Source organism: Pleurodeles waltl, chromosome 8 (genome assembly GCF_031143425.1).
Source record: "Pleurodeles waltl isolate 20211129_DDA chromosome 8, aPleWal1.hap1.20221129, whole genome shotgun sequence".
NCBI lineage: Eukaryota > Metazoa > Chordata > Amphibia > Caudata > Salamandridae > Pleurodeles > Pleurodeles waltl.
Genome location: NC_090447.1, coordinates 68,722,032 through 68,732,924, shown reverse-complemented (window position 1 = coordinate 68,732,924; position 10,893 = coordinate 68,722,032). Strand labels below are relative to the sequence as shown.

General features: G+C 50.2%; 1 protein-coding gene across 1 annotated transcript in view; it reads left to right on the top strand.

The window, feature by feature from the left end:
- Positions 1 to 6,736: 6,736 nt before the first annotated feature.
- RRM1 (ribonucleotide reductase catalytic subunit M1) overlaps positions 6,737 to 10,893 on the top strand; it is a 41,439-nt gene continuing 37,282 nt past the window's right edge. The window contains exon 1 of the mRNA XM_069203703.1: positions 6,737 to 7,038. Within this exon, the coding sequence (XP_069059804.1) occupies positions 7,020 to 7,038 (19 nt within the window). The 5' untranslated portion in view covers positions 6,737 to 7,019. The remainder of the gene's footprint in view (positions 7,039 to 10,893) is intronic.

Sequence of the window (10,893 nt, the reverse complement as noted above, 5' to 3'; positions counted from 1 at the left end):
CGGGCTCTCCATCCTCATCAACCCCATGGTCATTAGCATTGTCATTTTTTCTGATTTAAGAACAGACGAGAACTAAAGTTAAAGGGTTTTACTCAAAGAATATCAATTACAGAAATGCATGAGTTAATTATAAATCAGTTAGTACAATAAGCGTAGACATTGTTAGGAACGCAAAAGAACACAGTAAAGATCTCCTAGAGATCCAGCATAAATTCTCCGTCTAAGAAAGGGAAAAATGTCAGTTCCTCCAAAGAGAAATAGCACCCTTTTATAGGGCTTTAGACAAATGTTCCATATGTTTACTAAATTAATACAGGTTTCACACGACCCACAACCAATAGAAACAACGCAGTTGGTAAATAATGTATATTCAAGGATTTTCTCACTATACTAGTACATGGAGTTTTAGGCCCTCATTATGACCTTGGCGGGCGGCTACAGCCGCCCGCCAAGATCTGACCGCCGTGCGGTCATTAGGAGATCCCCGCTGGGCCGGCGGGCGGAAACCTGGTTTCCGCCCGCCGGCCCAGCGGGGATCTTGGCCGCAACATAGGAGCCGGCTCCAAATGGAGCTGGCGGTGTTGCGGCTGTGCAACGGGTGCAGTTGCACCCGTCGCGCTTTTCACTGTCTGCATAGCAGGGGCCCCACTACTCCCCGTACCACCAGGAAAAGGCTGGCGGTAGGGGGACTCGTAATCCCCTGGGCAGCGCTGCTAGCATCGCTGCCCTGGCGGATTACTACCGCCGCGGTCATAATTACCCTGGAAGCACCGCCAGCCTGTTTGCGGTGCTTCCATCATTTTAGCCCTGGCGGTCTTGTACCGCCAGGGTTGAAATGACCCCCTTAGTTTTTCCAGCATGTGCTCTGGTTAAATGAAGTATGGCATAAAGGCCCTCATTATGACCTAAGATCTGACCGCCGTGCAGCCGCCAATACGGCCGCACCCCCGCCGCGGTCATTAGGAGATCCCCGATGGGCCACAACATAGGAGCCGGCTCCAAATGGAGCCGGCGCTTTGCACTGTCCGCATAGCAGACAGTGAAAAGCCGCATGGGGCCCTGTCAGGGGGCCCCGCGACTCCCCGTACCGCCAGCCTTTTCCTGGCGGTTCAAACCGCCAGGAAAAGGCTGGCGGTAGGGGGACTCGTAATCCCCAGGGCAGCGTTGCTAGCAGCGCTGCCCTGGCGGATTACTACTGCCGGGGCCATTGTGGCGGAAAACCGCAGGCCCCGGCGGTGCGACCGCAGCGCTTCCGTCGTGGTCGTAATTTCCCTGGAACCCCCGCCAGCCTGTTGGCGGTGCTTCCGTCATTTTAGCCCTGGCGGTCTTGTACCGCCAGGGTTGAAATGACCCCCTTAGTGTTTCCAGCATATGCTCTGGTTAAATGAAGTATGGCATAAAGATCTGACCGCCGTGCGGCCAGCCTAGCGGGGATCTTGGCCGCAACATAGGAGCCGGCTCCAAATGGAGCCGGCGGTGTTGCGGCCGTGCGACGGGTGCAGTTGCACCCGTCGCGCTTTTCACTGTCTGCATGGCAGACAGTGAAAAGCCGCATGGGGCTGTGTCAGGGGGCCCCTGCACTGCCCATGCATGCCAGTGGCATGGGCAGTGCAGGGGCACTGCGACTCCCCGTACCGCCAGCCTTTTCCTGGCGGTTCAAATCGCCAGGAAAAGGCTGGCGGTAGGGGGACTCGTAATCCCCTGGGCAGCGCGGCTAGCAGCGCTGCCCTGGCGGATTACTACCGCCGGGGCAATTGTGGCGGAAAACTGCCGGCCCCGGCGGTGCGACCGCAGCGCTTCCGCCGCGGTTGTAATTACCCTGGAAACACCGCCAGCCTGTTGGCGGTGCTTCCGTCATTTTAGCCCTGGCAGTCTTGTACTGCCAGGGTTGAAATGACCCCCAATATGTTAATCAGGCTGGGCAGTTGCTCTGTCCTTGAGAAGGTACACTCTTCCTCAGGTATTCATGGGAAATCATTTCTCAACCAATGGAAAGTCTACAAGTCTTTATTACAACATAGAATGAACAGTGACTGGAATCACTTATTAAACTGACAAACGAATGAAAGAATAAAGTTAGCTTAAATTTCATGAAAGCTTGATTTCTATCTAGTGTTTGGTGCAGCACAAAATAGAAAACAGATTTCACAGTCTAGGACACTGACATCAGCCAAATGCTGACTGTCATTCTTCCTGAAGCGTGGCAGACAACGAACAGCTCCCGAACTTGCACTCCAGAATTGTGTGGCAAGTTAGTTAAGTGCGGGACTGACTAACGATTTGTACTAGTCTGACGCGCAGTGCGTTGCACTCTGCAGAACTGCCTGTAGTTTTGAGTTTGGTTATTACATACATGCCAACACTTTAGTAGAGGAAAGTGGGGAAGTTTTTTAAAAAATATTCGGGAGAATGCCTTTTCCCCATCCACCTCTATTGAAGGAGAGGCAACTTTAAGGCCAGAGACAGCCAAAATAAAGTCATTTTTGACTTCAGAAATCTGGAGTCTCCCACCTGAATCTGGTCTATAGGTATGTATGTTATTAACCCCTTCGCAGCCAAGGGCGTAACGGTTATGTCCTTGGTTGCGGCACTGGGGCGCCAAGGACACATCCGTTACGTCCTGGGACCGGCTCATGGGGGGAGCGCTGGCACTCCCCCCATGAGCCTCACCTCAGCGCCCCCACTGAGGGATGGAAGGGGAATCGCTTCTCCTTCCACCCCTGCCCCCCCCCATGGCGTCTGATTACATCAGCGCCCAATCGCACGCTGACCTCATTAGAGGCCTGCCCCTCTGTGCTGGAAGCTCAGCATCCAGCACGGATCAGAGGAGAAATGCTTTAGCATTTCTCTTGCGATCATGTGGAGGGGCCGAGAAAGGCATTAAAGGAAAGGAAAGGCCTTTCCTTTGATGTCTTTCTCAGCATTTCTGCTGGCCGATCGCAATGCAATTGGGCAGTAGAAATGCCCACTAGACATCAGGGAATTTTTATTTGACAAGTTATTGACATGAGGGGAGCGGCCCCCTGGGCAAGGGCCACTCCCCAGGGGGACAAATTATTTTTAGACCATTTCTGCCCCCGGGGAGAGAGGGGGGGGCAGAAACCCCCTAGACACCAGGGATAATTTTCTTTTTTATATGTGTGGAGTGACCCCTTAGGCAAGGGTCGCTCCCTGGGGGGCAAAATTAATTTTAGGCCATTTCTGCCCCGCTTGGGAGCAGATCGGCCCATTTTTATTAGGCCACTAGACACCAGTGATTTTTATTTTTTTGCGTCAATTTCACGCAAGGGGGGGGCGACCCCTTAGGCAAGGGTCGTTCCCCTGGGGGGCAAATTTATTTTAGGCTATTTCCGGTAGATCAGCCTATTTTTATTAAGCTGATCTGCCCCAAAGGGGAGCAGAAACCACTAGACACCAGGGATTTTTTTTACTGCGACAATTTCACGCACGGGGAGCGACCCCTTAGGCAAGGGTCGCTCCCCTGGGTGGGCAAATCTATTTTAGGCCATTTCTGCTCCCCTTGGGGGCAGATCGGCCTATATAAATTCGGCCGATCTGCCCCCGGGGGGATGAGAAACCACTTAGGCACCAGGGATTGGTGTGTGTATGTGTGTTTTGTTTGGGGGGGGCAGCCCCTTGGGCAAGGGTCACTCCCCATGGGGGCACATTATTGTTGGCCATATCTGCCCCCCTTGGGGGCAGATCGGCCTATTTTTGGAAGGCCCATCTTCCCCCAAAGGGGGCAGAAAGCCCACCAGTGACCAGGGAAGACTTTTTTTTTTTTCAAAATAAGAGGGTGGGGTTATGGCCATACCCCCACCCGAAAAAAATGGGGACAAAGTTGTTCTGCCCACCAGTGAGCAGATGGGGCAATTACCCCCCTTTCACACCTGGGGGGGGGGGCAGAAAGTCTACTAGATAACAGGGAATTAAAAAAATAGTGGGGTGGTGGCTACCAACCAGTATGGGCCTGGTTATGCCCCACCCCAACTGAAGGGGGTAACAGTCTTTCAGCTCTCCCCCGCACACTAAAACATCGTATCCCACGACAACCAAGAGGACATTTGATTATTTTGGGTTTTGGTTTTACATTTGGGCCATGAGAGCTTGACTAACTCTCAAAATCGTCCCTCTTGGAATGGTGAGGGCTGCACTTTTTGGACTTTAGGACGCTGCCATGTAGAAAAATCCACAAGACCTAGAAACATCTGAAAACTAAACATCTGGGTGATTCCAGGGTGGTGTGCTTCACATGCACCCCACATCAATTTCTTACCCACAATGCCCAGCAAACCTCCAACTTTGCTGAAAATCACACACTTTTCCCACATTTTTGTGATGGAACCTTCCGGAATCTGCAGAAATCCACAAACTTCCTACCACCCAGCATTGTCTCCTCTATACCGATAAAAATTCTGCTGCACTTGTCAGCCTAAAAATGTTTTTTTTCAAACTGCCCTTTTGGTTCCCTCTCAATTTCGACATGTTTTTGGCTCTTCCCTGTCACAGGCACTTGGCCCACCTACACAAGTGAGGTATCATTTTTACCGGGAGACTGAGGGGAATGTTGGGTGGTAGGAAATTTGTCCCGTTGCGGTGATCCCACACACAAATGTGGGAATTTTTTTTTTTTTTTTTTGCTAAATCTGAGGTTTGCTAAGGATTCTGGGTAAGAAAACATTGGGGGACCCACGCAAGTCACACCTCCCTGGACTCCCTCAGGTGTCTAGTTTTCAGAAATGTCTGGGTTTGGTAGGTTTCCCTAGATGGCTGCTGAGCCCAGGACCAAAAACGCAGGTGCCCCCGCAAAAACAGGTAGTTTTGTATTTGATCATTTTGATGTGTCCACATAGTGTTTTGGGGGATTTCCTGTGGGGAGCACTAGGCCTACCCACACAAGTGAGGTACCATTTTTATCGGAAGACTTGGGGGAATGCTAGGTGGAAGGAAATTTGTGGCTCTGCTCAGATTCCAGAACTTTCTGTCACCGAAATATGAGGAATAAGTGTTTTTTTGGCCAAATTTTGAGGTTTGCAAAGGATTCTGGGTCACAGAACCTGGTGAGAGCCCCACAAGTCAACCCATCTTGGATTCCCCTAGGTGTCTAGTTTTCAAACATGCACAGGTTTGGTAGGTTTCCCTAGGCGCTGGCTGAGCTAGAGGCCAAAATCTACAGCTAGGCACTTTGCAAAAAGCACGTCAGATTTCAATGTAAAAATGTGATGTGCCCATGTTGTGTTTCCTGTCGTGAGCATTAGGCCTACCCACCCAAGTGAGGTCCCATTTTTATTGGGAGACTTGGGGGAACACAGAATAGCAAAACAAGTGTTATTGCCCCAGGTCTTCCTCCACATTTTTTCCTTCCAAATGTAAGACTGTGTAAAAAAGACATCTATTTGAGAAATGCCCTGTAATTCACATGCTAGTATGGGCACCCCGGAATTCAGAGATGTGCAAATAACCACTGCTTCTCAAAACCTTATCTTGTGCCCATTTTGGAAATACAAAGGTTTTCTTGATACTTATTTGTCACTCTTTATATTTCAGCAAATGATGTGCTGTATTCCCGGCATAAAATGAAAACCCATTGCAAGGTGCAGCTCTGAGTACCTAGGGTTCTTGATGAACCTACAAGCCCTATATATCCCCGCAACCAAAGAGTCCAGCAGACGTAACGGTATATTGCTTTCAAAGATCCGACATTGCAGGAAAAAGTTACAGAGTAAAACATGGAGAAAAATTGCTGTTTTTTCACCTCAATTTCAACATTTTTTTAACTTCAGCTATTATTTTCTGTACAAAACCCTTGTAGGATCTGCACAAATTATCCCTTGCTGAATTCAGGATTTTGTCTACTTTTCAGAAATGTTTAGCTTTCTCGGATCTAGCATTGGTTTCACACCCATTTCTGTCACTAACTGGAAGGAGGCTGAAAACACAAAAAATAGTAAAAATGGGGTACTTTCCAGTAAAATGCCAAAATTTTGTTGAGAAATGTGGTTTTCTGATTCAAGTATGCCTGTTCACGAAAGCTGGGAAGATGGTGATTTTAGCGCCACAAACCCTTTGTTTGTGCTATTTTCAGGGGAAAAACCACAAGCCTTCTTCTGCAGCCCTTTTTCCCATTTTTTTTTTTTAAACTAAATTTTTGCTGTATTTTGGCTAATTTCTTGGTCTCCTTCAGGGGAACCCACAAAGTCTGGGTGCCTCTAGAATCCCTAGGATGTTGGGGAAAAAAGGACGCAAATTTGGCGCGGGTAGCTTATGTGAACAAAATGTTATGAGGAGCTAAGCACCAACTGCCCCAAATAGCAAAAAACGGCCTGGCACCAAAGGGGTTAAAAGGAAGAGCTGTGGGCGTTGCCAATAGTTGTTTATAACAAGGACTGATAGTGAAGCATTCACAAGGACCACGTCCAGCTGTGCAAACAGTAGTATGTGTGAAGTAAATGTGCTGCTTCAAATCCATTCCTGTTAGACCTTTCCGTGGTTGGAAAATATAAAATTAAATTCTGCAAAGTTAAGGGGCCCTGCGATGTTTATAGAGGTTTCCAAACGCGGCTGCTGGACTGGGGCGGTGCCCGCGCCCCCGGTTGCTGGGTTTGCATCCCGGTGTCCCGCGAGCGCCGGCGGCCGGGGCGCCCTTCCAAGATGGCGGCGGCGCGCGCGGCTCCTCCCCGCCGGTGCGCGAAGGGTCGGGGCGGCGGGTATTTCTCTGACGCAGGCCGTGGTGCGGGGCTGACGTCCGCGGGTGTCCGCCTCCTTTTCTCTGTTCAATTTTGCTGCGCGCTTTGGCGGGAGCCGGCTTCAGTCGGTTGTTGTGAGGCGTGTGGTGACAGCTGCGCGGGAGCCGGCCAGAGACTCCTCACCCCGGGCCAGCCTGCGCGACAGACGCCATAGCGCCGCCGCCACCACCGTCCGACCGGGCCGAGTCACTCCGCTGCTGCCAGAGGGAGACCCGTGCCGAGCCCCCGCTTCCCGCCGCCTCTCCACCCCCGGCTGAGCAGCCCGCCGCAGACATGCACGTCGTCAAGAGAAGTGAGCGGCCGCCCGGTCCCCTGATGCTACCGCCGCGGGGGGGCGCGCGCAGCAAACGGCCCCTGGGGGAGGAGGGGGGGGGGTGTCTCGCGCAGCAAACGGCCCCGGGGGGAGGGGGGTGTCTCGCGCAGAAAACGGCCAGCCGGAGCGCAGGGTTTCCCGCCCTTTCGGTCGCGAGCCGCAGGGAGGGGCGCGCGGGGCCAACCGCCTCGGCGATTCAAAAGACAACCGGCTTCCCGCCCAGGCCTGGCCTCTGTGGGGAGCCACATTTTAAACGTCCCTCACCCCCCCCGTCCCCTCTACTCCTGGGACGTTTCCTCTCCCCGGTTTAAGTGGACTTGCCCCTTAGCTGTCAGCTTCCCGCGCCCTCTTTGTTAAACCTAACATTTAGTTGAGCATGGAAAGGGCTTTAAGTGGGCCGGGTTCTGCCGGTGCTCAGCGGCGGCCGTGCCAATAAGGAGATGCTGAGCCGGGTCTCTCGTGGGCTGTCATTCTTTTGTTTTCACCGTTAGTTGGGGGGGCTAATTGCAGCAGTGCCACCTTTCACTGCCTTTGTTGTGACTTGGGACTCTTACCGTTCTTTTAGTGTAATTATTCAGAATTGAAGCGTTTCAAATATGATTTTTTTTCCATTCACCACTGTTGCTCATTTATCGTCTGTACATAGCAAGCATTGGCAAAGCTGCAGCTTGTTGTAGGTGTAATGCCAGTTGTTGTATTAAATGTATGGATGATGCACCCACAGAAAGAAGCAGCAAAATAGGTAAAGGTGGCGCACTATGCTAAGCACAGATTTTTAGCTTGCGTCTCTTAAGTTACACCATTATTTACATCAGCCACGGCCCTTTGAGGGGGCCCCTTCCCCCCTATTTTTTCATCCCACTTGAATGTCTGAGCATGGACATTCTTTCCCTGGACTTTTAAAATACTCATATGGTCCAGGGCCTTTCAGTGGCAGGCCCGATCTCGCCCGCTGGTTTTAAAGTTTGTTTTAAGGTTGGGGTTCGCTGTAGCTCGGCTGCAGCCCCTGCTCCCGGGTCTGGCTTTTGTCCAGTTTGGCGCGTTGGCCTGATGTGAACAGAGGATCCTCTGGAAGGTGGCCAAGATCACAAGCCGAGTGCGAACATTTACACTGCACCACTATAAGTGATCATGCCCCACCACAAGCTTTTCTAAATGTTAGAATGGACGCAGTAACGCTTTTTCTTATAAGTAAAGATGGTAACTGAGTGGTGGGGGTTGCTCTTTTGTGCTGGCGCGAACCCGCGACCCTCATTGTGCAATTAAAGTGGCTGCATGAGCTCCTTCCCCACCGGCAGCATCCGTGAGCCGGGTGTGCATCCAGACCCTGGCACCCAAGCTGTCGGCAAACACACTTTTGTGCAAGGGGGAACTGAGGATCTGAAGCCACAGTACTGTAATTCTAGACAGTCCTACTTTTGTTGGAAGTTTGCAACACATGCCAAGATATTGGTTTTACCCTAGCCACTATTAACCCCTTCGCTGCCAGGCCTTTTCCCCCTCCTGTGCCAGGCCTTTTTTTGCCTATTTGGGGCAGTTCGCGCTTAGGCCCTCATAACTTTTTGTTCACATAAGCTAACCAAGCCAAATTTGCGTCCTTTTTTTCCAACATCCTAGGGATTCTAGAGGTACCCAGACTTTGTGGGTTCCCTTGAAGGAGGCCAAGAAATTGGCCAAAATACAGTGAAAATTTCGTTTTTTTAAAAAAAATGGAAAAAGTGGCTGCAGAAGAAGGCTTGTGGATTTCCCCCTGAAAATGGCATCAACAAAGGGTTTGTAGTGCTAAACTCAGCAGCTTCCTAGCTTTCAGGAACAGGCAGACTTGAATCAGAAAACCCAATTTTTCAACACAATTTTGGCATTTTACTGGGGCATACCCCATTTTTGCAATTTTTTTGTGCTTTCAGCCTCCTTCCAGTCAGTGACAGGAATGGGCATGAAACCAATGCTGGATCCCAGAAACCTAACCAGTTCTGAAAAGTAGACAAAATTCTGAATTCAGCAAGGGGTCATTTGTGTAGATCCTACAAGGGTTTCCTACAGAAAATAACAGCTGAAAAAGAAAAATATTGAAATTGAGGTGAAAAAAACATCAATTTTTTCTCTACGTTTTACTTTGTAACTTTTCCCTGCAATGTCAGATTATGGAAAGCAATATACCGTTACGTCTGCTGGACTCCTCTGGTTGCGGGGATATATAGGGCTTGTAGGTTCATCAAGAACCCGAGGAACCCAGAGCCAATAAATGAGCTGCACCCTGCAGTGCGTTTTCATTCTATACCGGGTATACAGCAATTCATTTGCTGAAATATAAAGAGTAAAAAATTGCTATCAAGAAAACCTTTGCATTTCCAAAAAGGGCACAAGATAAGGTGCTGAGGAGCAGTGGTTATTTGCACATCTCTGAATTCCGGGGTGACCATACAAGCATGTGAATTATAGGGAATTTCTCAAATAGATGTCTTTTTTACACACTCTCCTATATTTGGAAGGAAAAAATGTAGAGAAAGACAAGGGGCAATAGCACTTGTTTTGCTAATCTATGTTCCCCCAAGTCTCCCGATAAAAATGATACCTCACTTGCGTAGGTAGGCCTAGCGCCGGCGACAGGAAACACCCCAAAGCGCAACGTGGACACATCCTAAATTTTGGAAAAAAACAGAGGTGTTTTTTGCGAAGTGCCTACCTGTAGATTTTGGCCTCTAGCTCAGCCGGCACCTAGGGAAACCTACCAAACCTGTGCATTTCTGAAAACTAGAGACCTAGAGGAATCCAAGGAGGGGTGACTTGCGGGGCTCGGACCAGGTTCTGTTACCCAGAATCCATTGCATACCTCAAAATTTGGCTAAAAAAACACATGTCCCTCACATTTCTGTGGCAGAAAGTTCTGGAATCTGAGAGGAGCTACAAATTTCCTTCCACCCAGCGTTCCCCCCAAGTCTCCCGATAAAAATGATACCTCACTTGCGTGGGTAGGCCTAGCGCCCACAAAAGGAAAGGGCCCAAAACACAACGTGGACACATCACATTTTTTTATAAAAAGCAGTGCCTACCTGTGGATTTTGGCCTGTAGCTCAGCCGACACCTGAGGAAACCTAGCAAACCAGTGCATTTTTGAAAACTAGAAACCCAGGGGAATCCAAGATGGGGTGACTTGCGGGGCTCTGACCAGGTTATGTTACCCAGAATCCTTTGCAAACATCAAAATTTGGCCCAAAAAACACTTTTTCCTCATTTCGGTGACAGAAAGTTCTGGAATCTGAGAGGAGCCACAAATTTCCTTCCACCCAGCGTTCCCCTAAGTCTCTCGATAAAAATGGTACGTCACTTCTGTGGGTAGGCCTAGCGCCCACAAAAGGAAATGACCCAAAACACAACGTGGACACAACATATTTTTTCACTGAAAACAGAGGTGTTTTTTGCAAGGTGCCTACCTGTGGTGTTTGGCCTGTATCTCAGCCGGCCCCAGGGGGGGGGGGGGGGCAGAAATGCACTAAAATAAATTTGCCCCCCACCCTCCCCCGCCGGGAGCGACCCTTGCCTGATGGGTCGCTCCCCATCTCTAAAAAAAGAAACAAAAAAAAAAAACACAAAAAAAAATTTGCCCTGGCGTCTAGAGGGTTCTGCCCCCCCTGGGGGCAGTTCGGCCTAATAATAGGCCGATCTGTCCCCCGGGGCGGCAGAAATGGCCTAAAATAAATTTGTCCTCCCCCCCCCCCCCCCCCCCCCCGGAGCGACCCTTGCCTACGGGGTCGCTCCCCCTGCGTGACATTGGCGCCAAAAAACAAATCCCCGGTGCCTAGTGGTTTCTGCCCCCTTGGGGGCAGATTGACC